Here is a 27,258-nt window from a genome sequence, read left to right as displayed (position 1 = left end):
GGCAATTCTACACACAGTGAGAAAATAATGTTGATGATTTTGCTAAGAGTGAGTAACATGTAGGCATTCTACTTGAGAAGGATTCTGAATTATTGATTACATTTTACATATTTATAACAATCATAAATTGTTGATACTAACAACAGTTTTTATTATTATCAAGTAGGACTATGTTAGCATTATTTTTTTGAAAATTACAATATTGTGGCTTGGCTGCTGTCTGACATTTGAATTCTTTTGAAAGTAAGACCCTCAAATTTTGTTCTTTTAAAATGTCAATTTATTCCAGTACTACAAATGACATCACTCAAACAGGAGAGTTATTCCAAAAGTGTTACTGGAAAACCGGGAAAATCTCTCTATAAGGCTGATTATTTTCCACATTCAATTGCTTGGGATCAAAGGTAAAGACTGAATAGTAAGCACCACATTAAAAGCACCTTTAATCCCATGAGATGAACAATTATTGTCTTGAGGCTGACCATGTCAACAGCACATAAGGCACATCTTTTTTTTTAATATAGTCTGCCTTATTTAAACATTTCTGTAGGTTCTGACTTCTTTAAGAAGAAAGTGAATTAAAGAGTTAGAGCAAAGGCTTCTGGGACAGACAACGTGTTATAAAGTGCACATTCCTACCCTGCATATATGATCACAAGTGGAACAGTCAGGTGTAATTGAATAAAAATTCATTAGACACAAAGAAAAATACTCCTAATTAGATTTTATTTTAGATTAACAAAACTCACAGTGCATATGTTATTGGTCATGATATATTTCCCTTAAGCCCCACAATTGCTAAAAATGCCAAATCAATCACCACTCAGATTGCGTTATGAAGTGTGTGAACCAGTGTATTAAAAAGTCATGTTAGCACCAACAAAGTTTATTGGGGTAACTGCATTCAAGCCACACATGGCATACCTTTAAATAGCACTGTTAAAATACCAAATAAAATGTCAACGTCTGTCAGGTCTCTGGCTTTTATAAATTGTTTAGACTGGGGAACGTTGGGGTTTGTACATTGTTCTTTTCATATGATGTAGAAAAGAAGAGACCATAAAAAGAAAAGAACAATAAAGCATAGTTCATTTTTGAAGTTCTTTCATGGAAAAACATACTCTGGATCATTACCCTCCTAATCAACAATTTCCTTCTTCCTCCCAATCCTTCCCGTCTGGTATTTACCTTCCCCCCCGCCCCCCCCCCGCCTCTCTCTGGGTGGTATTTTGAGCTTATATATACTACTCAGTAATCATATTTTTTAAATTGCTTCAAAAGAGAATCCCAGGACAGCATGATAGATATGTATATACTAAGTTTTTTGGTGTTTTTAACCTGGACCATAGCTTTGCTCACCATCTCTATACTCTTAAAAACACACCAGAGGATCCTAACCACAGTTTCCTGGGGAGAGAAGGGCCCGAAGAGCAAGATCAGCTACTACCTACCTACAGAAAAGTTATTATCACACCTTAGTGGCCATCTCCCTGCCCCCTTCCCTCCACCTCTTTCCTTTTATTACCACATCACACTCCCCACAATTCCCAAACAACAACATCTCTGTTTCAGCTTCTTCTCTGGATTTCCCACACTTAATGCAACCCAGACCTCACCTTCAGCTCTCCTGAGGCCACTTTGGAAGCCAGCTCGATGACACAGCCAACAGCCATGCGTGCAGCACCGGACGAGTGCAGCTCATTCCAAATGGTGTCACTGTCCACCTGAGCAAACAGTCCCAGAGCCCAAAGAAAGAGAGAGGGAGGAGAAAGAGAGGGAAGAGGTGAAGGGAGGAGGGAGGGGGAGGGGAGCATGAGGGAGAAGAAGGGAGAGAGAAAGCAAATCTGTGAGGGAGGGCTGGCAGGGTAACAGCCTATGTACAATAACATTAGTCTTCCGTCTTGGCCAGCTGAAAAGGCCTTCTGGACATGGCTTTGCTTATACTTTTTCTCTATACTGACTTCTCCAATAGAAACACATTCCTGCCATGCCTCACTGCCATTCCCTGTTTAGATTTCTCATTACAAACAGCATTACATAGGCCGGATCTGGCTTAGTTACAGGCCTGCTAGAAACCAGGCACAAGTAGTAGATAGAGCAAAAGCTAGGAGCACTTAGCTATACATAAAAATCGGATTTGCAAGTGCTAAAACAAAAAAATTCAAATACCTTTCTGGCTGTAGGTTTACAGGGAGCCAAAGACAATTATTAAACAGGTAGCAGTAGCAGTCAGTGAATAGGAAGTAGCAGGCACAGTTCAGGTTCTCCAGCTAAATCCACGGAGTGTGTGGTCCTTGCTTAAAACATTAACAACATTAAATTGCAGGGAGCAATTTAATTTTCAAAGTGGAAGCTTAAAATTTCTAACTTTTAGTGATGGTTGGCAGCTGAGTGCAGTGTAAACTGGCAAGGTTAAAACTGGATTGGCCAGTAAAATACATGGTTACTTCTATACTAAAAGCAAAATAAACCCATTGCCATCGAGTCGATTCCAACTCATAGTGACCCTATAGAACAGAGTAGACCTGCCCCATAGAGTTTCCAAGGAGCGCCTGGTGGATTCGAACTGCCAATCTTTGATTAGCAGCTGTAGCTCTTAATCACTGGGCCACCAGGGCTCCTGCTTCTACACGAGAAGGACATTATTATCAAAACAAAGCTTGTACCTATATTCTTTCACGTCTTCTTTTATAAAATCTGTTTACTCTTTTTCATGCATTCAATAAGCACACATAAAATCAACACTCCGTCTCCCCCCTCCAAAAAAATCCACTGCCATCAACTTGATTCTGACTCATATCGACACTATAGGACAGAGTAGAACTGCCACATAGAGTTTCCAAGGAGTGCCTCATGGACTCTAACGGCCCACCTTTTGGTTAGCAGCCATAGAACTTAACTACTATGCCACCAGGGTTTCCTCCAAATGGGTTAAGTGGGGGAAAAAGATATTTTTAAAAATATAAATTAAATGCCGGAGGCCTAGGCAAAAGCAACAAATGCAGTAAATAACAATAACATATGTGAAAAATGCACTAAGCACTTTCCCAAGCATTTTCACATGGTTTTTTTTATGAGATCCTTACCAACCTAAATCCTGTCTGAAAAAACAAACAATCATAAAATTAAATCTTTTCAGCAATAGCATAGCGGTGAAAAGAGATGGCTGTGGCGTCAGACTGTTGGGCTCCACCAGTGATTTCACCACTAAAACCAAGTGACCTTGGACAACTTATTTAGCTATTCTATACCTCAGTTCCATTGTCTGTGAAATGGGGATTTTCAAAAAGTATCAGTTGCACATGATTTTGGTAAAGATCAAATGAGTGATGAGCAAAAGTTAGCTACTTCTCATTTTGTAATGTTTGGCACACAGAAGGGATTCTCACTAGTGTTTTTTGAACTAGTGGACAGTGTGGCTTAGAGAGGTTATTCACTGGTCCAAGGACCATCACACAGAGCTTCTGACCCCGACAGCACATGTCTTTCTACGACACTCCCCAAGTTCTGGTTGCTTACTGAAAACATTCAGCTAGTGCCATGTTATTAGGTGGTGTTGAGTCAATTTCAACTTAACAGCAACCCCATGTGACAGAGTAGAACTGTCCCATGGGGTTATCTAGGCTGTAACCTTTATGAAAGACAGATTGCCAGGTCTTTCTCCTGCAGAGTCACTGGGTGGGTTCACACAGCCAAAGGGTTAATTTTTGCGTCAACATCATAGTCACCATCACAGTCAACATTATTAGCTAAAACGTGAGGCAATGCACGCTGGCCCTGATCATTTGTCCTCAAAATTAGAAGTTCAATTTTTTACTGAGCCAACTGAAGTAGTTACTTGAACTTGAAAATTAAAACCAGCATTTATATTGTGTGATCTTGTTTTTAACCTGCCCTGGTAGCATACTGTTTCAGCGCTCCACTACTAACTGAAAGGTCGGGAGCTCTAACCCACCAGCCGCTCTGCAGGAAAAAGATGTGGCAGTCTGCTTCCATAAAGATTTACAGCCTTGGAACCCTATGGGGCAGTTCTACTCTGTCCTATAGGGTCACTATAAGTCAGAATCCACTTGTCAGCAACAGGTTTTTACGTCATTACAGAATCATAGGAGCCCTAGGAAAGCTCACAATAATACGATTTAATGTTATCGGGAAAGCAAGCAAAGATAAAATAAGTCAATAATTCCTAAAGATTTACCGAGTGACTCAAAACTACATACAATTCAAAATTCCTTTTTCCTTGATTTTGGGATATATTGTAAATGAATAAATAAAATACTTAAAAAAAAAAAAAAAAACCTGTTGCTGTTGAGTTGATTCTGATTCATTGTGACCTATAGGACAGAGTAGAACTGCCCCTGAGGGTTTCCAAGGAGCAGCTGGTAGACTGCAACTGGTGACCTTTTGGGTAGCAGCCAAACTTAACCACTGAGCTACTAGGGCTCCAAAAAAAAAAAAAAAATACATACATACATAAAAATATTGGCATGCTTTTATCATTTTTCTTTCCATACATATGAACTTACCCTTGATTTGTCCAATTCATCCCTGTTCTTGGGGTGTGTGTGTGTGTGTGTGTGTGTACATTTGTATGTGTGTTTGTGTTTGGGGATGGTGGTACATAAGCCAAAAAGGGTATTAGAATTGTTACAGAAGGAATGTAAAGATAATGTTGTTCACATTCAAAATAGGATTTCGCATCAATAGGTATTAAAATCAATAGGTGAAAGCCATCTAAGATACTCCACTGGTCTCGCCCCTTTGGGAGCAGGGGAGAATGAAGAAACCTAAAGATACAAGGGGAAGATTAGTCCAAAGGACTAATGGTCCACAACTACCACAGCCTCCACCAGACTGAGTCCAGCACAAATAGATGGTGCCTGGTTACCACCACTGACTACTCTGACAGAGATCACAACAGAGGGTCCCAGATGGGGCTGGAGAAAAATGTAGAACAAAATTCTAACTCACAAAAAAAGATCAGACTTGCTGGCCTGACAGAGACTGGAGAAACCCCGAGAGTATGGCCCCAGACACTCTTTTAGCTCAGTAATGAAGTCACTCCTGAGGGTCACCCTTCAGTCAAAGATTAGACAGGCCCATAAAACAAAATGAGACTAAAGGGGCACACCAGCCCAGAGGAAAGGACTAGAAGGCAGGAGGGGACAGGGAAGTTCGTAATAGGGAACTCAAGGTCAAAACGGGAGAGTGTTGACATAACATGGGGTTGTTAACCACTGTCATAGAGCAATAAGTGTACTAAATGTTTAATGAGAAGACAGTTTGTTCTGTAAGCCTTCATCCAAAATAGAGTGAAAAAAATTTTTTTAAAAATCAGCAGGTGAAAGAGGAATGTTTTTTTCCAAATTTCTTTATATATCAAGGATTAAGATCATATGGCTCTCTATACTGATGATAGCATCAGGAGAATGCTGTCACTGTTTCTTTGAATGATATCCAGAGAAGAGACTCTTTCTACCTGTGACAGGCTTTCATGGGGTTTCTCACCTAGGCTACAGATAGGATATGATGCAGAGAAAGAAAAGGTCAAAAGCTCCCTTTCATTGTCTGAAGATATTGGTGACAGGCAGACCAAGGAAGTATGATAGAAAGGGGGGGGCAGTAAAGAGTGTATGTGAACAAATGCTTATAGAGAGGAAAATCTATTAGGTAAGTTGAGAAAACTATAAGAGGTCTTTTGTTCTGATTCACTTTTGGTTTTTTTGTTTTTTTCAGTCTACGTCTACAATATCCTGCTAAAAGGTAAATGGTAGACCAGAATGAAACATTCCTAGGATGCTCTTGGTTCCCGTGTGATGTGACTGCAAGACTCAAGTTTCCACAACCATCCAAGTAGTGTGCTATGGGGAGAGTCTATGAAATGCACTACTTGTGGCTGGAATGTAAAGGAGCTCAAGGCTTATATAAGCTCAGGGTGACGCCCAACACCAGCGAGATCTGAAATGAGGCTGTCTAAGCCCAAGAGCCCCGCTAAGCACCAGCTTGCAGTGAAAGCAGAAATCAGAAGGTAATCATCTGCCAAACAGCTTCAAATGTTTGGAGATCAGGAACAACCAGGTAGATCAGGAATCTTGCCCTGGAAATGTGAGTGTCCAGAGGACAATACAAATATCCAGGGACCCGTTCAAGTCTCTAACTCTCCCTCAGGCATCCAAATGAGAGAGAAGAAAGTGTTAGGAGAGGACTCTGAGAGATTAAATTACCTAAAGAGACTGAGTCCAAAAATAAGTTGATCTTCGAAGAAACCATTTTTAAACTGTAAGGCAGCTGTTTGAACAAGAAGAGACTGATGCATTTTTAATTGTGAAGTAGATCACCAGAATTGGGAGAAAAAAGAAACTGTGTATTCATCTCACATCTGAGTGAGCATGGATAATTTCACGTCCCCTTTTTAAGGTCAGAAATTATTCTTCTGGGTGACAGGGAAAAAAATCTTGTCAGGATTCTGGGCAGAAGTCCCCAAGGATATGCTACATACCTGGATAGTGGGATATACTGAATTTTAGAATTAATGTTGTAATACCCAACTTACTGAACTGCTCAGAATTCACCTAGAATCTTTACCAAGCTTTTGCTTATATAACTTCCTAAAATATATATATATACATATATATATATAATGCTTTTACCTTTTAAATATTTCTGACAATGTAGCTAATATACAAACATTGAGGTAGCTTTAATGGTCCACCGAGTAATACGTACACAGAAGCCTAGTTTTATTGACAGAATTAAGATTCATCAATCTTGAAATAGTTTTCCAAAAGTTTAACTCACTTTATAAATATGAAGGAGGGTCTGGACCTAACATATGCCCAAAACTGAGGTTCAGTAATATCTGTGCATGTTAGGTGGGAGCTGGTCCAGAGAAAGTCTATTCGTGCAAGAAACTGAGCAAAGTTGAGATGATATAGAGTGGAACTATGCCTTAGAGTGGAGAATCATACAAACTCGGCCCATAAGGAAGATTGAATAATCAGACGAGGGGGCACAATTCTGAAGGCAACAGAGTGTCTACCACTGAGATCCTCCCAGTCCATACTCCCGAAACTCATATTTATTAAGGCAGGTAAAAGGGGTAGAGAAGTTGAAAAATCTGTAAGTAAAAACTGAAATAGGCAATGCAGTTAAAACTCCATAAAACAACGGGAACGAAGCAGTAACAACATGGTATCATTTGGGAAGAGGCATATTCCCCACTTTTCTACGGGCTTCAAGAGAATCCAGAGCAACGGCAATGTAAAGGCTTCAGAACATCAGTAACAGATGTTAAGTTGTGGCCAGCAGGACACATCAGTACAAAAGAAAGGGAGAAAGAAAGAAGAGGAGAGGGCAGAGAGAGACACAGGAACAAAAAAAGTCCTGCAATTCAGAAGCATATGGCAATTGTTCATATTAGTCATGTCATCATTCAGAGGCTCCTAAAATAATGAGAAAGGTGCTCTCTCTACAGAGGTGTGGAGAAACTGTACTAGAAAGGAGAGTGAGGGCAAAAAAGTCTAGTTACACATCTATTTATAAAAACTTAGCCACTAGGTAATACTATCCACATTAAAAAGAAGAAAAACATGTTGCAATCTCTCTTACTGGTAGTGAAAGAGAATAAGAATTGTTAAGATAAACACTAATTATGGGAACATGAGCAGTAGAAACATGATCAAAGTCATGGCAGAATGCAATTCAGAATATAAAGGGAGAAAATACTAGAAAACTAATATAGAAAGTTCAAGTTTTCAGTTTTATTATAAATTCCCCTACCTTATGAATTCCTGTTCTTTATTATTTATAATGCTAATAATATCTGTAGTAGCTATCATCGAACAATTTTTGAGTACTTATTAAGATCCGGGCACAGTGCAAAGCTGTATTAACTCATATAATTCTTACAGCAACCATTGACATAGGTGCTATTATTAAATAGCTTTATACGTGAATTCAGAGACTTTATTCAGCTAGTAACTAGAGGAGTTGGATGAGAACCCAGAAAAAAAAATCACAATCTCTTAACCCATACTGATTTCTATCCTAGTTAAAAAAAAAAAACTAAAAGGATAAATGAATAATAAACAATTTTTTAAATTCTAAATTTAAAAAATTAAAGATTCTAATCATATCTGTAGAATTAAAGATTTTCCTAATTAAATCAATTAGCCAGGTGGATGGTAAGAACTACATACATATTTTATCTTTAAAGGTACTGAACTTCTGCCATGATAAAATTCCTAATACATTTTTTCAGTAAATGTTACAGTTTGAACCTGGAATAGTTGGGCTTTTCTTGAGTGTTGTAATTTGTTTGTCATCATTCTTACAGCAATGGTTCTCAATGGGGTGATTTCCCCATAGGGACATTTCACCACGTCTAGAAACATTTTTTGGTGATTTCAACTGAGGCAAAGGTACTACTGACTTCCAGTGGGTCAAAGCCAGGGATCCTGCTAAACATCCTAAATACACAGGACTTTTAGAAAGAAAAATTCTTTTGAGAAAGAATTGTCCAGCCCGAAACACCAGCAATGCCAAGGCTGAGGGATTCTGGCCTAGCATTACTGAGAACAATATAAATAACTGTGTTACCTTCTTTATATTGGCTGCTAGGAATCTGCAAGCAAATTGGTGGTGCCCTTCTAGCAAAACAGTAGCTACTGTAGTGTGCACTGTATACACTAATCTCATCTCTGGCCTCACTGAAATTTCACTTTTGAATGATTATTACATCCATGTTAAAAAAAAGAAAAAAGAAACCAAGTTCATGTTTGTTTGTTGTTGGAAGCTGCTTTAAATCCTTTATGGAATATAGCTGGAGAGAAAAAGAAAAAAGAGAGAAAGAAAGAAGCAGCAAAAAGAGAGAGAAAGTATGAAAAAGAAGACAGAAAACAGGAAAATGCTATATATTTTCATTCTTTTTTTTATATGTTGTGTTCTGTCTCTTGTTCTTTTTCATTTTTTAATCTTTGGAATTCAACCAAGAATAATTTCTATCACAATTGTTCCGTTCCTGAATTTATCCAAATAATTCTGAGAACTGAACAGAGCCAACTCTGTTATAAAGTTATTACTAAGCATTGTTCTGCCCTTTTAAGTTTCTTAAGTTTCACAAATGCTAGTGACAGAGCCAGAAAAAACCTTTTAGAGTTCTTCCCAAATTTTTGCTCCAATCTCAACTTATCTTTCCTTAATACATCAAAGAAAAAGGACTTCACTTTCTTTTCATGATTTCAAAAAAGAAATATATATTAGTGGCAAAATTAAAAGATCAGGGAACATCATATGATTATGGGCATCTACAAACATGCACAAAAAAAACAGCCATTTCTACCTTTTAAAATTAGCTCTTTGAGAAATGGTTGCTTTTCAGTGTAGGTTTTGTCCCTGCACTCGTGTCAGGCTGGAAGTAGATGGAGAGTATGCTGCCTCTGAGCAGCCATGACTCATTTTGTTGAGTGTAAGTATGTAAACACCATTTCTGAGTGTGCCCATCCTTCTAAATGTTCACTTCCCTCCACACATAGATTCCAAACAGCCAAGAGTTCAAAATAACATTGTAAAAAACATTGTTTTCACAGTTTCTTTTTTCTACTGTGAGTTAGGAACATGAATATAAATGACAAGAAACCACGACAGATTCAGAATTTGCAAGAACATGAAGGCATTTCCCAAGTATACTTCATTGTTCAGAAGGCTCTGTGCTTCTACAAACCTTCTGGGTAAGTATCTGGTATCCTTCAGTTTCTACTTCGTCTTTCTATTATTCGCTGTGAGAACAATCACATTAAAATGGACAAAAAAATAAAATCATGACATGAAGTATAAAAAAATGACCAGTGCTCCAAGGAAGTCAATGGTCCATAAATAGATCTGTCACTGGATAATATATATTGTCATGTCATTTATAGTTTAAGAAATAATAACAACAACCACCTTCTCCCAAAATAACAACAACCACCTTTCTCCCTTCTTCCTCAGATATGGGACAAGAATAATTTAAATGCTCACTAGGATGTAAAGTTTTTGTTTTTTTTTTTTGGTTGCTAAGAAGAATAGATGACCAAGATAGACATATTGTGACCACGTATAGTCTATGGACAGGGACAGAGTACAAAAAAGAGCCTGGAGAGATTGGCATATAGAAGCAATGCAGATCAGAGTAAACATAATGGTTACATGGTTGATGACACTAGAAGCTGAACTGGTAATGTATATGGAATGTAACACAAGGTAAATGGAGGACCCATTCTGGTGGAATCTGTGGTTGACTGGAGCTTCTCTGCCATGTCTTACCGGGCAATGTCTACACAGCTCCAGAAAATTTTTGTCATAAGGAAATGAGGGTATAATGTTTCATCAGTAACCATAAATCTGTATTCTTAAGTGTAATTTTCAACCTTAAATACTGACAATTTTTTAAAAATCCCTGGCCAGGCTAAAACAAACCTGTGTTTTCAATATAACCACTGGCTTGCCAATGCCTAATATCTGCAGTCCAGAATGGCTTTTTCATACAAAGTTAGGTTATAAAGTAGGAAGGACAAAAAAGTGTCTCAGAGAAAGTAGTTCGGTAGCTTCCTTGTGTGCATTCATCACAGTTTAACTCAAGAGTATTTCTCAAGGTAGGCACTTGAAGAGTGTCACTACTCTGTTCTGTGGGTGTATCTATAAAGGATTCCAACTTCTGTCTGAGGATAAGATTACAGCATGGCTGCTCAGGGTTTGAAGTATGATGTTTCCAGTAAATGTTAAAAATATTTAAAACCCTGCAGAGAGTTTTATTATATCATTAAAATTTTTTACTTGAGAAAATACAGTGATGAAAAATTATAAGTAATTCAGCAATTCGAAATTAATTTTGAGTAGATTAATTGCAGCAACACCTACATGCATTTGAAAATGTCGCCCACATATTTGTGATACATAATACTTACTCGGTTCATGGACAATGCTTGGCAAATATATGAACTCAAGGATGTCTTATAATTAATAACTTCATGGTCCCCGAAGAGTTTGTGGCTATAACTTAAGAGTAATTGATCTAAACTTGTTCTTTTGCCTATGGCTTAGAAAGCTGCAAATAATGATACTCTCACCCTAATAACAGGTGAAAAGCCAGATAATTATGAAATCATAATTTTTTAGCACATTACAGAGTGAAGGTCACAGGTAGCCAAGTAACTTGAATTAAAATATATATATATATATATATATATATATATATATACACCTCTCCGTGGAGTAATGGCAGACACAAATCTCCTTCACCAGAGCATGGGAGAGAGAAGTGGCCTCCATATAAGCCAGTAAGAAGAAATCAGCTGAAATGTTAATAAAGTGTTAAAGGTCAAGTGTGGGTTAGCTTGTCAGTTTAAAATAGCTGGAAGCTCCAGACTTAGGAGAATTCACAGTCACTCTCGAGTTGTTTCCTACATTCCTTCACCGAGTGCTCATGAGAAAAACTAGAGGCAGGGCTAGGTAATAGAGGCTGCTGGAGGACAAGCACAGAGTCCTTCTAGCTTTCCTGAAAACTTCTCTCCCACAAAGCAAAAGTTTCAGTCCCTTGGGGAGGAGTAGCAAACTTTCTGGCCCTCAGGACCCAGGCAAATATCTATTGCTTCTGGGGCTGCAAGAGAGGCAAAACCCTTGTGCCGTACTGGAGACGGCAGGAAAACCATTGGCCCCTCACATATAGGTTAAGTTCTGTTGCTGTAGAAGAGTTGAAGAAAAAATTCTCTACACCTGGAACATGCGGAAGTAGTCATCTTGGATCTAGTACTCTAAACTGATACCACGTAGAGGCAAGCTAGCACTGAGAAATTCAAACCCAGCCCAACCACAGATATAAGGTACAGTTTGGCTGCCAAAGGAAGGAAGGTTGGAATGTTAAGAAATGGTCCGGACACACAGAGCCTGCCTAAGACTGAGACTTAACTATGGCAATAAGGAACATCCCCCGCCCTCACCAAAAGTCTAGTAGTAACTAATAAGTAAAAGCACTCTACCACATGGATAGTGGTAAGAACATGAAGAGAGAACGCCTCTTGTGGCACAGGCATGTAGGGCTTGCTAATAGTTGAGGAGGAAGCAGAACCACTGAGAAAATCTCTCCAGTACCCTAGCCCCTACCCTCAGTAGAAGGCATAGTTCTAGAGAAATTTAAAGACTATGTCACTACGAGTCTAAATCAACCTGATTGCACTTAACAACAACAAATGTATGAAAGGTAACAACAGTAACAAGAAAACTCCAAGCTAGCTCAACTCCTGACTAGATTGACTGAACACCCTACACAGAGAAGCTTGCCCATTTCCAGAGAGCACTGTGATTTACCTCAGTCTCTATAATTCTACGCATGCTGTCTAGCATTAAAAATAAATAAATAAAAGAGTCACATTAAAAATCAGGAAAAAACAAAATTGTTTTTTCAATATGGAGATAAAACAATCTACAGAATAAGACTGAGATGACCCATATGTTGGAACTACCAGACAAGCACTTTAAAATATCTGTGATTTAACATGGTAAAGCCACCAATGGAAAAGCTGAACACCATGAATGAACAGATACGGAATTTCAGTAGAAAGATGGGAAATACAATGAAACCTGTGAAAGCAGGAATTCAATAGGACTGCCTTGTTTTTCCAGGTCTTGCAAGTTTTCTGCCTTTTACAGGGTGCAGTCTTAACACTTTTTTATTGCTCTCTATTAGTGGAAAATATTTGAGTTTTCCTTCTCTGAAAGGTTTCTGCCTTATACAGGTTTCAGCTTTCACAGGTTTTACTGTATAAGGAAGAGTCGAATGGAAATGCTAAAAATAAACTGCTATCAGAGATAAAGAATTCCTTGAATAGGTTCAACAGTACAATCAACACAGATGAGTGAAAAATCAATAAAAATAAGCAAAAACATAAAGAGTTATAAAAATAGAGCAGAAATGTAAGAATATGGATCAATATCAAATAGTCTAATAGAGGTAATAAGAGACTTGAAAGACAGAGAGACAGAGAGGATGAAGCAGAAGAAATATTGAAGAGATAACACCAGAGAATTTTTTTTTAAATAATGTAACCAAAGATCCAAGAAACTCAAAGCATACTACAAAAAAAATTAATCACACAAACAGGAAAACCTTAGACACATCATAATCATCAATCATGCAAACAAGAAAAGCATACCTAGACATATCATATGTAAAACTGCTAAAAATTCAAGAGAATATCTTGAAGGCAGCCAGAGAAAAGGGACACATACATAGAAAGGAACAAAGATAAGAAATATAAAAGATTTTTTAGCAGAGATTATTCAAGCTACAAGACAATAAAATGACTTCAGTGTATTGAAAGAAAAGAAAATATCAACATAGAATTCTATAACAGTAAAATATATTTTAATGAAGGTAAAATAAGGATTTTTTTCATGCAGACAAAAGCTAAAGTACCATATCATCATCAGATCAAAGCTAGAAAAAAAAATTTTTTTGATAGAGGAAGTTATTCAGGAAAAACAGTATGATACAGGATAAAAACTCAGATTTATGACAAAGAAATGAAGAGTGATGCAAATGGTAATCATGCAGGTAAATATATATAATTTTTTTCTCATATTTAACCCCTTGAAAAAGATAATTGGCTGTCTAAAACAAAAATAAAAACAATGTATTTTGGGGTTTATAACACATGTAAAAGTCAAATGTATGACAATAATTACACAATGAATGGGAGGGAGGAACTACAAATATACCTCTTTAAGTTTCTTACATTACACCTGAAATGTATTTGAAGGCAGACTGTTACAAATAAAAGATGAATATTATGCCCAGGAAACTACTAAAAATGAAAAAAAGATGTTCAATTAATAAGCCAATAAAAAAAAAGCCAATAGTGGAGATAAAATGAAATAATTTTTAAAAATACTTAATCTAAAAGAAGGCAGAAAAAGAGAAAAAGGAAAAACAGCAACAAAAACCAGATGGGACAAACAGACAAACTAGCAAGATGGCAGGTCTAAATCCAACCATATAAAGAACCACTGGTCTAGATTACTGCTATTCAACATGTGGCCCATAGAATAAGGATGTCTCAGAGAGTATTTATTTCCAGTCCACAACAAGATAAACACAAATATACATTTAGAAACTTTTATAGCAATTTGTGTGGAGTATATTTATGTCTGGAAACCCTGGTGGCATAGTGGTTAAGTCCTATGGCTGCTAACCAAGAGGTCAGCAGTTCATATCCACCAGGTGCTCCTTGGAAACTCTATGGGGCATTTCTACTCTGTTCTATAGGGTCACTATGAGTCAGAATCGACTCGACGGCAGTGGGTTTTTTGGTTTTAAATTTATGTCTGTTGAATATAATAATAAATCACTGGGGATTTTATTTTGTGTATCTTTTTTATTTCCTTTTTTTAATTCATTTTTATTACATCCTACAAAAGTATTACTCTTTGACAAATTGGAAATAAGACACAGATAAACAAAACCTTGTCTTTCACCACACGATAATCTGAGAAGCATTGAATTCATAGAGAAAGAACTTCTCATCCAAGCTGCGCAGAGAAGAACTCTCTTTGAGGAGAGGGGTAGAACGAATAGGTGGAGCTAAGAGGTAAAACTAGAAATTTGTGTTAGGAGTTTTATTAATGAATTATCCCTGTCAAGATAAGTTGTACCAAGACAGAATGGTTACAATAATTTATCTCAAGCAGTATACCTACAGTTGGTACCTAGAGGTTTCCACAACCTCAGGATTTGCAGAAATTGTCAGGCTTCCTCAAAGGCTTTTTAACAGCGATTCCACAGAACTAACCTTTGAACAGTCTCCTCTATCTTATCCCATTTTGGGGGGTGGTGGCAATGACAAGGGAATCATCGACATTTAATACAATAGCACGTTATTTATTTTGACTTTGGAGTTAGAGATCTTGAAAACCAGCACTTCCACCACATACAAGCTGTTCAAACTTGGGCAAGTTTGCTAACAGCTCCAATCCCTATGAAAAATATCATAGACTGTATCGTCTTCCGCATAGGGTTACTATCAGCATTAAATTAGTCAGCACACGTAACATAGTGCAACCTAGTACTGGAAGTAGCAAGCTCTCAGTAAATGTTAACTAACGGAAAAAAAAAAAAATTCCAGGGTTTTGTTTCTAACATTACTTTATATGCCGCAGCACATCAAAGAACAGAAAATCATCTGTGATAATGCTGGAAGCCAGAAACTCCCTCCAATCAGAAAGCTACATTTTTTTTTTCTTTTTTGAGCAACATATGGATCTAGTTCAACTGGAGTTTCCTGAATGAATGCGGGCCTTTGCAGACTCTTCCAAGCACATTCAGCATAGCTCAATCATTGGCACCCGAAACAAAGCTAATGCTCTGAAAAGCCGCACATGATAGAAATTAAGCTACCTGTCCTGAAAGTGGATGCGATGGTATTTAAAAGGGAAAGGGGATGACTTAGAAGGAATTTAGGCACCGTCTCCTTCTTTGTATAACTGAAATGCAGTTTATTGATTCCTTTTGGAAATATTCACAGAGTTAATATAATAGTATTGTGATCATTAACAAAACAGGTTTCATATGCACTCTACATAGATAACGTGGTACATGATCCTTCCTCAGGTGCCTTAAATATTTTGCCCTGAAAGTTGGGAAACAAAACTCTTCACCTAACACTGAGCACTTTGGTAAGCTTTTGCTGCTACACTATGCCACTGCTAAGGCCACAGGGCATTTCTGAATAACTGAGTTTAAGCTTAAATAATGATCAAGATGCCCCTAGAAACCTACTGACAGACACCAGACTCAACAAAGAAACTGAGGTTTTTCATAACAGTACCGATTCTGTGCCATTGTAGGCATGTTGTCTGCAAATTTAACTGTAAAAGAGATTAAATATCTTTTTGATTTTTGCACTGCATCAGGTGAGGAGTTTTTTTTAAGGAATCATCTGTTGTGCATCAATATTCCTGCATAAAGTATCTTGATTTAATAAGTTAGAAATTACCTAAGTTTTTAAATCACTGAAATAATTTTAGCTTGATTTAATTACTAAAATATTTTAGCATTAGTTTTTCTGACTAACTCTGCTTTGAGCTTTACATGTTGCATATAATGGCATCTGCAAATCCATGTATTATTTGCTTGTTTTGAGAAGAAGTGTTGAGAAGTGCAGTGTTTTTCTATGCTCAAGCCTCCACTCTTATGTCCAAAGATTCCAGTAGATATTTTGTTTCTGGGGATGGTGACAGAGGAGGTGGGAGTTTGGATAATGCAGAAAAATAAAAGCCTAATATTTTAGTAGATTCAGTGGAAGAGGTAGCAAAGTCAAACTTATTGCTCAAAGAAAGCATGCAGTAAGTATCATTGGTTAGCATCAGAAAAGGATGTGGGGGACAAGATGGAGAACCTCCTAAGTGCTACACACTATGTTAAGCATTTTACAAACATTACCTAACTTAGTCCTCATGACAGCCTAATAAATGTATTGTTAGTCACATTTACAAGTAAGGAAACTGAAGCTTTAGAGAGGTTAAGTAACTTGACCAAAGTTACATAGTTGATGAGGTGCAGAGCTGGGATTTAAACCAAAGTCCACCCGGACATGGCTATCAACTTAAAAAAGATTTTCTATGTCATTTGTTCCACAGATCTCTTCCTACTGACGTACCACGAGAGTTAGTGTAAGTACTATGAGGGTGGAACTACGGGTGTCTGTCTTTACCACTACATCATCAGGTTCTGACATCTAATAGATGCTCAATAAATTTTTGTCAAGTGAATGAATTAATTAGTGAGAACAAATTAATACTATAGTGATACATTTCTTGTTTTACTATGGTTAAAAATATTACAAAATGTGATATAAAGATCCCTCCTCTATCCAGGTCCTGCAATATAGATATAATCCAGGTCCTACAATATAGACAAGAGCCATTTGCTTTTCTTCAGTTAGAACCATATCTAGACTTACAGCTCTTATTTGCCAGCACTGTTGTCCCAGGCCTGGAACCCAGCAGCATTTGTGGTGATCCCAGCACTTTGGACCTCTGTTTGTCAATGATCGCTCCTACCCTTATAGAAACTGCCCTGTCCTGTAACTATTTGTCCAACTATTAGACTACCTGTCTAAGACACAGTTAACCAGATCGCCAATGACAAGCTAATGGGAGCCTGCTAGCTGATCTCTCAAGCAAAATTAATTAAAAGCATACCCTGATATCCAAACCAGACAAAGACACCACAAGAAAGAAAACTACAGACCAATATATCTAATGAATATAGATGCAAAAATCTTCAACAAAATGCTATCAAACAAAATCCAACAGCATTTTAAAAGAGGCATACAATACGACCAAGTGGGATTTATTCTAGGAATGCAGGGATGGTTCAATATTAGAAAATCAATCAACATAATACACCACATTAATAGAAAAAAATGAAAAGAACAACATAATCATCTCTATCTATGCAGAAAAAGCATTTGATAAAATCCAACACCCTTTCTTGATGAAAACCCTAGAGAATATTGGAATAGAAAGGAAATTCCTCAAGATGATTCAGTACATATATGAAAAGCCGACAGCCAACATTATACTTAATGGAGAAAACTGAGACTTTCCCCTTGAAATCAGGAACAAGTGTGCCCTTTCTCACTACTTTTGTTCAATATTGTATTAGAAGTCCTAGCCAGAGCAGTAAGACAAGAAAAAGAAATTAGAGGTATCCAGATTGAAAAAGAAGAAGTACAATTATCTCTATTTGTGAAGGATATGATTCTATATACAGCAAATCCCAGAGAGGCCACAAGAAAACTTTTAGAGCTAATAGAGGAATTTAGCAAAGTTACAGGGTACAAGGTCAGCAAACAAAAATCAGTTGGGTTTCTATATACCAGCAATGACAAATCTGAAAGGGAAATTAGGGAAACAATTCCTTTTACAAAAGCATTTCAGAAAATATAATAATTAGGAATAAATCTAACCAGGGACGTGAAGGACTTAGACAATGAAAAATATAAAACACTGCTAAAAGAAATTAAAGAAGACTTAAATAAATGGAAAGATTTTCTATGTTCATGGACTGGAAGACTTACTATTAAGATGTCAATACTACCCAAAGTGATCTACAGATTCAATGCAATCTCCACCAAAATTCCCACAGCCTTCTTTACAGAAATAGAAAAAAACAATCCTCAACTTTATACGGAATGGCAAGAGGCTCCAAATAGCTGAAACAATGTTGAAAGAGAAAAACAAAGTAGGGGAACTCACACTTCCTAATTTTAAAACATATTATACAGCTACGGTAATCAAAACAAGCCTTGTACTGGTGTAACAATAGGCACATAAACCAACCAAACAGAATTGAGAGTCCAGAAATAAACCCACACATCTATGGTCAACTAATTTTTGACAAGGACACTAAGTCTATTCAATGGGGGAAGAAGAATCTATTGAATAAATGGTGCTGGGAAAACCGGATTTCTACATGTCTCATACCATACACAAAAACAAGTGCAAAATGGATTAAGGACCTAATATACAAACCAAAACCATAAAATGCTTAGAAGAACAAGCAGGGATAATACTATCAAGTCTAGCTTTCAACAATGGACTATCTAATATAATAAAAAAGCACAAATTGCAAAAGACAAAATAAATAACTGGGATCTCAGAAAAATTAAAACTTTTGTTCATCAAAAGATTTTACCAAACAAGTGAAAAGACAAGCTGACAACCAGGAGAATATCTTTGGAAACCATTTACCTGACATGAACCTAATAACTAAAATATATATAAAACTTCAAGAACTTAACAACAAAAAGACAACTCAATCATAAAACGGGCAGAGGACCTGAAAAGATATTTCTCCAAAGAGGACATTCAAATGGCTACCAAACTCATGAAAAGATGCTCAGCGTCATTAGTCATCAGAGAGATGCAAATCAAAACCACAATGAGATACCATTTCACTCCCATAGGATGGCTAAGATTTAAAAAAACAGAGAATAGCAAATGTTGGCAAGGATGTGGGGAAACTGGAACCCCTACCCATTGTTGGTCAGAATGCAAAATGGTACAGCCGTTGTAGAAAACAGTGTGGCAGTTTCTCAAAAACCTAAAAATACAACTACCATATGACCCAGCAATTCCACTCCTAGGTATATACCCAAAAGACTTGAAAGCACAGACTCAAAAAGAGAAGTGTACACCAATGTCCACCGCAGCACTATCCACAATAGCCAAAAGGTGGAAACGGTGGAAAGAACCTAAACGCCCATCAACAGATGAATGGATAAACAAAATACGGGGCATACACACAATGCAAAACTGCTCAGCCAGTAGGAGAAAAGAAGTCTTGACACTTACTACAGTATGGGTGGAGCTTGAAGACATTATGCTGAACAAAATAAGCCAATCACAAAAAGACAAATATTGTATGACCTCACTTATATAAAAAGGCAAGAAAAGGCAAATGTATAGAGAACAAGGAAACTCTGGTGGTGTAGTGGTTAAGTGCTACGACTGCTAACTGAGAGGTCAACAGTTCAAATCCACCAGGCGCTCCTTGGAAGCTCTATGAGGCAGTTCTACTCCCTATAGGGTCGCTATGAGTCGGAATCAACTAGACAGCAGTGGGTTTGGTTTTTTTATTTTAGAAAACAAAGTTTATCAGTGCTAACCAGGGGCAGGAGGGGGGGTGAAAAGGAGGGTTAATGGTGATGGAAAAATTACATTAATTAAGGGTAGGGTTGCAGAGTCAATTATTGTAATTGCTGTCAATAAGTTATACACCTGTAAAAATTGAATTGGAAAAAGTTATTTGATAGATATATTTACAATGACTTAAAAAAAAAAAAAGAATAGCTGCTGAGGCTGCTTATGTACAACCAAACACCTCATGGGATTTGGTTCCTTGGTTTGGAGGTTTAGGCTCATGGTTTCGTGGGACACCCAGTTAAGTGGCCTAATAATACCTTTAGAACTTCTGTTGCAACTCTTAATTTGAGGTGTAGTGCCTGGGGTCTTAAAAGCTTACAAGCTGCCACCCAAGGCACAACAATTCGTCTCTATTCACCTGGAGCAACAGAGGAAGAAGGAATGTCAGGAATAGGAGGAGGATATGAAATGTGTGGCTAACTGCCTCTAGGAACAACTGCCCCCATTGCCATGAGACAGAAGAACTGGACCGCACCTGGCTACCATTACTGAACATTTTGATCAAAGACTCCATAGAAGAATCCTGATCAGAAGGGGGAAAATGCAGAATAAGTTTTCAAATTCCCATGGACTCTAGACTTTCTGGAGTCATGGAGGCTGGATGAACCCCTGAGATAATCTTTAAACCTTAAACTGAAAGTCATCTTAAAATCAAACAATAGTTTAGCTTAAATAGAAAAAAAGGTGTGCCTTGAGTATTATGCTCTTTTGGGAATTATCTATATGGGATCAAATTGACAATAATAACTCAAAAGATTAGGTAGGAACCTCAGGGAGCAGTAAGTTTAAGTTAATGAGTGAGGAACAACTCAGAAAAGGAGGATGAATATGGTTTCACAACTTGAAGAATGTAATCAATGTCACTGAATTGTACATGCAGAAACAGTTGAATTCTTGCATGTTTTGCTGTGTTTATTCTAAACAACAAAAAACAAAATAAAATCTTAAAAAGAAAAAATAAATAGCTGTTTTAAATTTGGATAAAGTATTAAAAAAAAATTTTTTTTTATTACCACCTAATAAAGCTGTATTTGATCTCCAGAGAGGAGGATAAAGTGTATTTCATTTATCACCTCCACTTTATAGGTGAAGGAACTAAGGCCCAGAAATGCTAAATGATTTGCCCATTCATAAAGAAGGCCTGACCATCCCAATTTTACAGGTGAAGAAACCGAGGCTCAGAGAGATAAGCGAAATAACAATTAACAGAGACTCTGCATTACTGCTTTCTCTGACTCTGGGGCTGGGCAGAAGAATGCATCTCCTAAAACCATAAAATCACTTAAAGGCAGTTAGTTCCACAGTAGCTTGGGTAGCAGTACTTCAAAACCTCTTAAGTCATCTGTAAGCTGAGTGACTGTCACTTTTTTCCTCCTGTAGGATAATGGTGAGAGTTAGAATATTGAGAAGAGGACCAATGGTGCTCTTTATTGTAGTCTTCTTCAATCTTCTCTGAGGCCTGTAACAGTGGCTGTTTTCCACTCTCCCATGTGGTACAACGTGCCAACTCTTTGAATGTACACATTCATTTCACTTTAGATGTTCTGCTGAAACCCCGAGGCCTTTGAAATGGGGCTAGGATGGATTTATGATGACAATGGGTGGGTGAACTCACATGCTTTCTCTCTTTTGTTCAGCACAGGGAGAAAGACATGAATGACAGTCTATTCCCTTGGGATCACTTGTAGGTTATAATGCCCACACCTTAGCTTCTTTAGTCATGGTGAGATGAAAAAGAAACAGAACAGCTACAGTGAGGACCTTCAGATTCCACGTAAAACCATGGATATGATGGATGAATACTGTGACCAATATTCCATATGGAAAGAAGGCGTGAACTATTAATGTGGCAGCTGGAAAGAGACAATGGGCATGTCGTGTGCATTAACGCTCTACCACAAACCCCATACCAGTATGACTGACTGCTTTCTGGCAGATCTACTGGCCTTGCATGTGCAATTTCTAGTCACTCTTCATCTTCCAAAAAATAACCCTTTGCTATTTACAAGTAGAGGAATATGTTTGTTCTGGCAAAAGTGCTACAACCTGAGACTCTAAGGATCCTCACTTAAGATACTGGTGGACTCATGGATTTGCCAAGTAATATATGGAATCCTGGGGCTACATGGTTGGTCAAGAAATCTGAGAATCCTTATTGTTAAGACTCACAGTTGCAATGACCTACTGGTCAGTCTTACCAAGATTGAGTTAAAAGCAGAGCCCAGTGATACCATTTCAGTATTTTCCTACTGCTTCTTCATTTAATCTGATGAACATACTATGTAATGAAGAGTTCTTAGTATGCTAATACTTTCATAAACTAGGCAGTGCATGTTAGAGCCCCATTCTTACCACAATTAGCTTAATAAGAATAACTCTGACTCAGAAGGTATGCAAAATCGGATTCTCATTCATTCCATAGTGATTTGGCCCAAGAGTAGAGATTTTTCAGTGTTCTAATTAGAGTTGAAATGCTGTGTACAGTTACATAATTGGATTTACCCAAAATTAATGATGTCTGAGTATATTAATACTTTATTGGAATTTCAATAAAAAAGAGAATTCTTATGGCAGAAGAAACAATTGTGCTTTCTTATGGCTAGGGCTACTCTCATTCGGGAAAGGGACATTGTCAATTATATGAGGTTGAAATTAGGGTGAGTTGTTTACGCACAATATTGTGACTAAGAGCTTGGGAATCAGGTGGACCTCTATTTCACCACCTACTAATTGTGTGACTTAAACGAGTCTCTGAGTCTCAGTTTCTTTTTCTATAGAAGAGGAAGCCTCAGTTACCTCATTAGTAGTAAGACTCTTAGGATTCCTGTGAGGATTAAAAGAGATGAGGTAGGCTATCAGAGGAAGCTGTGTATAAAGAATGGGTGCTCTCTGCTGTGAGGCTGTAAATCAGCCCAGCTCTGTGAAAGCCAATAGGGTGTGTTTTAAACAAAGCGCTCCACTATTAGACAAAAGGTTGGCAGTTAAAAGTCACCCAGAAGCACCTCAGAAGACAGGCCTGGCAATCTACTTCCAAAAGGTCACAGCCTTGAAAACCCAATGGAGCAGTTCTATTCTGCACGAATGGGGTCACCATGAGTCAGAATGGACTCAGCAGCAACTAACAACAACAACAACATGGCTCTGCCTATTCCGGAGCATTTTACTGTCACTCTCCCTAACTGCTAATCCCATCATTAAGGTCAATCCTGTGGTCACCATTAGGGTCAATGTGAAGGATTAGCATTCTAGTTAGATGGTTACAGCAAGTCCTAAGTCATTTAGCTGAATTTTTTTATTGATTAGTATTATTTAATATTGAGGATGCTGAGAATCAGAATCTGATAGATGATAGTAAAAAGTAGCCCTGGATTTTAGACTCCAAAGTCTGTGTTCCTTGTACTACACATATGCAACACACAGTGGGCTATGTAGAAACTGAGACGTTACCACCTTTTGGTACGTGTACTAACCTAATGGGATCAGTTACTGTGTATCTCACAGCTCAGGTATAAATCAGCAGGGACCAGCCAGAGTCAACTGCGGCCACAATGCATATATGTCATACAAGAAGCTGCTAAAAGGCACTGGGAAATATCACACAAATGTCAGGACATTTTCATTATACTTGAAAATGGGCAGGTGTTAGAGTACTGTATCTAATTTGCAGCTGCACAACGTAAATAGGAAATTATGTCCAAATAACTTCCCTAGGGACCGGCAAGCCCAAAGCACATGACTGTTGCTAATATCTGGAGTCACCCAGATGTTTCAGTGCCTCAGACCTGCAATTAAGCCCCAGATCTCTGACTATCCTAACAAATAGTGCCCCATCCCAAGCTCCTCCAGACCTTCATGGGCATGGCTCAATCCAGGAGTCAAAAGGGATGCCAGGATCTCTGTATACTCTGGACAGAACAACCCTATCCCAAGCTGTCCATATCTTCCTGGGCAGGAGCAAAGTTGGGGCCCCAGAACTCTGAGCAGTCTTGGCAAGTCCCCAGACTCCAAACTCTCATTGCTTCCCCACCACTATGTCTTAGATCCTCAGTATGGAACTTATTCCCTATATTCCTGTTTAAATTAGTCACCACAAGAAGCCAAGACTCCCAGTTCATCCCTCACCTGTCAATTCTTATCTCCAAAAAGCAGCACTTTCTCAATGACCAGTTGTGCCCCCCAACTCAGACTCCATACTCCCTTCCTTGCTTTTCTGTTTCCATAACATTTATCTCACACACACACACACACACACTCTTAAACTTATTTATATTTACTTATCTGCATTCCCCACTAGAATATAAATTACATCGGAACAGAATTTTTTAAGTTTTGGTCAGTGCTGTATCTGCTGTTCCTGACATATAACAATGACTCAGTAACTATTTGTTTACAGACAGTCATAAAGTAGTATAAACAAATGAAAAGATAAGTGAATGAATTCTGCCCCAAGATGTGGTAGCCATCAGAAGCTGTAAGTATAGTAAGTCCAAAAGCACAAAGAAGAGTCTCCAACAATTTGTACTGGTTTTTTTTTTACTTCTTTAGTACCTGTTTTTAATGGAATGAAGGAACCCTGGTTGTGCAATAGTTAGGCACTTGGCCGCTAACCAAAAGGTCTGTGGTTCGAATTCAACAGCATCTCCACAGGGGAAAAGACCTGGAAATCCTATGGGGCAGTTTGACTGTGCCAAATAGTGTTGTTATGAGTCGAACTGACACGATGGCATACAAGAGCAACAATAACAATTAATGGAATGTTAGACCAATGCTGGATGCTGCACTGCCTAGTTCTCAGAATGAGGATTTGATGCCTTCATCAAAGAACATGGACACAAGAAGGCTAACTTGTGGAAATATTTCAGTAGGAAAATGATTGTGGATTTTGTTCAACCAGGAGTCCAGATATTCCAATTACCTTTTGTCCATATTCCTGTGATCTCACAGGTTTTTCCCACCAGGGTTGGTGAGTAGGAATAGAGGAAGATTAACATAGAATCTAAGTGATAAGTATAATAAGAGATGGGTGAGAACTAAAAAGGAAAGAACATAAAAAAAGAAAAAAACATGAGGCTAGATGTTACACTGTGCTTAGTACTTATGGAGTTCTCAAGACATTTTTCTTTAATAAATGAATGAATATTGAAGTGTCTAAATGAGACCATAGATTAATAATAACTAAAACATCTCTTTAGCAGCAAATAATTTTACTAATTGTAGGCCTTGGTTTGTTGTTTCTTTGGCCACCTTTCACAACGCAATAAAATCATTTTGAGAAGTCTTTACAGATAGTCATAAAGCAGATCTACATGTATCCATAAACCAAATAAAAAACAAGCCCATTGCCATTGAGTCGATCCCAACTCATAGCGATCCTACAAGATAGAGTAGAACTGCCCTATAGAGTTTCCAAGGAGCGGCTGGTGGATTTGAACTGCTGACCTTTTAGTTAGTAGCCATAGCTCTTAATCACTATGCCACTAGGGTTTCCATGTATCCACAGTAAGTATTAATTAGTCCATATTCAAAAACCAAACCAAACCCAGTGCTGTCAAGTTGATTCCGACTCATAGCAACCCTAAAGGACAGAGTAGAACTGCCCCATAGAGTTTCCAAGGAGCACCTGATGGATTCGAACTGCTTAACCCTTTGGTTAGCAGCCGTAGCACTTAACCACTATGCGACCAGGGTTTCCTTAGTCCATATAAAAAAAATATATATATAGATCATATTATTTAGAATAATTGATATTCTGAGTAACAGAATGATAATAGAATAATTTAACCAAATTATTCTGAATACATATAATTCTCAAATATGTTAGTCTTTTTAATTGTCATAAAATGACTCTATAATGCTTTGTTGCTATGATATTGTTTAGATTTTTTATTTCTTTATTTCGCTTAAGATTTTATACTTTAAAAAAGATATTTCACTATGTTAATAATGTTGCTGGTCTAGCAGTCAGAAGTATGGGGTTCTATTCTTGATTTGAAGTGTTCAAATCCTAGGGACTCCTATCTGTGGACTGCCTGCCGATAGCCCAAGAATTCCGTAAACCAATTCAGTTGAGCACTGAAAGAAAAACAATATATTGTTTGAGAATGTAGAAGTTATGCTTTACTTTTCTGCCAAAATACTTCACCAAGACATATTAATGATACATCAGTAGTAGAAATGAGATTGTCATTGGGATGAATATTTGGAGCTTCTGGAACAATCCAGAGTAGAAAGATAACAAACAAATAAAAGTGCAGTTTTTTCACACCAACATGAAAAGCTGAGTTGGATCTAGATTTATCTGCATTTTGGGCTGTACAACATGGAAGGTGTCGTGAAATTCCTTTTTTCCTAAGTACCCTCATTCACTTTTAAGGCCTTATGTTTCTTGACTGTCTGCCATGGAAATCAGTAGACGATCATACATTCAAATTTATTCAAGTATTATCAATTACTTCTCAGTGTTTTTATTTCATAGAGTTGTAAATTTCCTGAGTTAGACGGAAACTTAAAGTTCCTAAATCCTTCTACCTTTAGCAACTACAGAGGCCAAGGCTCAATCTCTTCTTGTTGGAATGTTTATAACCACAGCATTTAGGAAAGTAGAGAAAATTATGAGAGAACAGAGGAAAATCGCAGAACAAGAAATTATAAGAATGGATAAGTCTGCTTCCCTGCTGTTGACATTACTGTGGCCTACACAGTTAAAGATATGTGTATTACAGGTGGTGTGGCCCCAGGTACGTAACAAACACACACACAAAACTTGATGATGCATTTTTGGGCTATCTCATTTTGACAACAGAAGACAACAGCATATTTTGCTGTCTCATTTTGACAACTTTGTTATATCTGTGTTTACATTAAATTTTAAAAAATGAAGTATTCTTATTTCAAAATGCATCCTGTTTTGCTTAGCCATAATGTCAAAGCAATCAAAAGAAGTTAATCGCAGTTGGGATGCTACAGCTGAGTGAATTAAGGAGGAAGTTAAGGTTTTCATTTCTAATTTTCCTCTTTCCTGCAATTGACATCAGACACTTACTGAGTCTATACAATTTCACATTTGGTAGTAAACAGTCATTTATATATGTTTATCTTGGTGGGGAGTGTTGTCTACACCCCAACAAATATTACTGAATATACACAATTACCATACTCTATGCAATACTAAAAACTTCCTTTGTCATTTAGGAGGAATTCCCTGGCTTGCCTTACTGTATGTTCCAAGTCTGGGGCAACAAGATCTTTACGTAAAATCAACAGCATGAAACAAAATTCCCAAACAATTTCATTAAAGCGTCTTATCGGTTTTACTTTTTCTAGGTGCCTCAAGGTGTTCCCACTAGTACCATTTGCATCAAGTTTAAAACTAAACTAATGGAAATCCAAATATAGTAAAACCTGTGAAAGCCAGAACCTATGTAAGGCCGGAACCTGTCAGAGAAGGAAAACTCAAATATTTGCCACTAATAGCGATAGAAAAGTGGTTAACACTATGCCCTGTCAAATACTTGAGAG

The 27,258-nt window shown here is 37.5% G+C and overlaps 1 protein-coding gene across 1 annotated transcript in view; it reads right to left on the bottom strand.

The window, feature by feature from the left end:
* Positions 1–27,258, bottom strand: part of HDAC9 (histone deacetylase 9) — a 794,698-nt gene that overhangs the window by 217,512 nt on the left and 549,928 nt on the right. Inside the window, exon 17 of the mRNA XM_023544374.2 lies at positions 1,617–1,724. Within this exon, the coding sequence (XP_023400142.2) occupies positions 1,617–1,724 (108 nt within the window). The remainder of the gene's footprint in view (positions 1–1,616; positions 1,725–27,258) is intronic.

The sequence above is a fragment of the Loxodonta africana genome, chromosome 8 (assembly GCF_030014295.1).
Source record: "Loxodonta africana isolate mLoxAfr1 chromosome 8, mLoxAfr1.hap2, whole genome shotgun sequence".
Taxonomy (NCBI): Eukaryota; Metazoa; Chordata; class Mammalia; order Proboscidea; family Elephantidae; genus Loxodonta; species Loxodonta africana.
The sequence above is the reverse complement of the archived record's forward strand: the minus strand, read 5'-3'. Positions and strand labels throughout refer to the sequence as shown.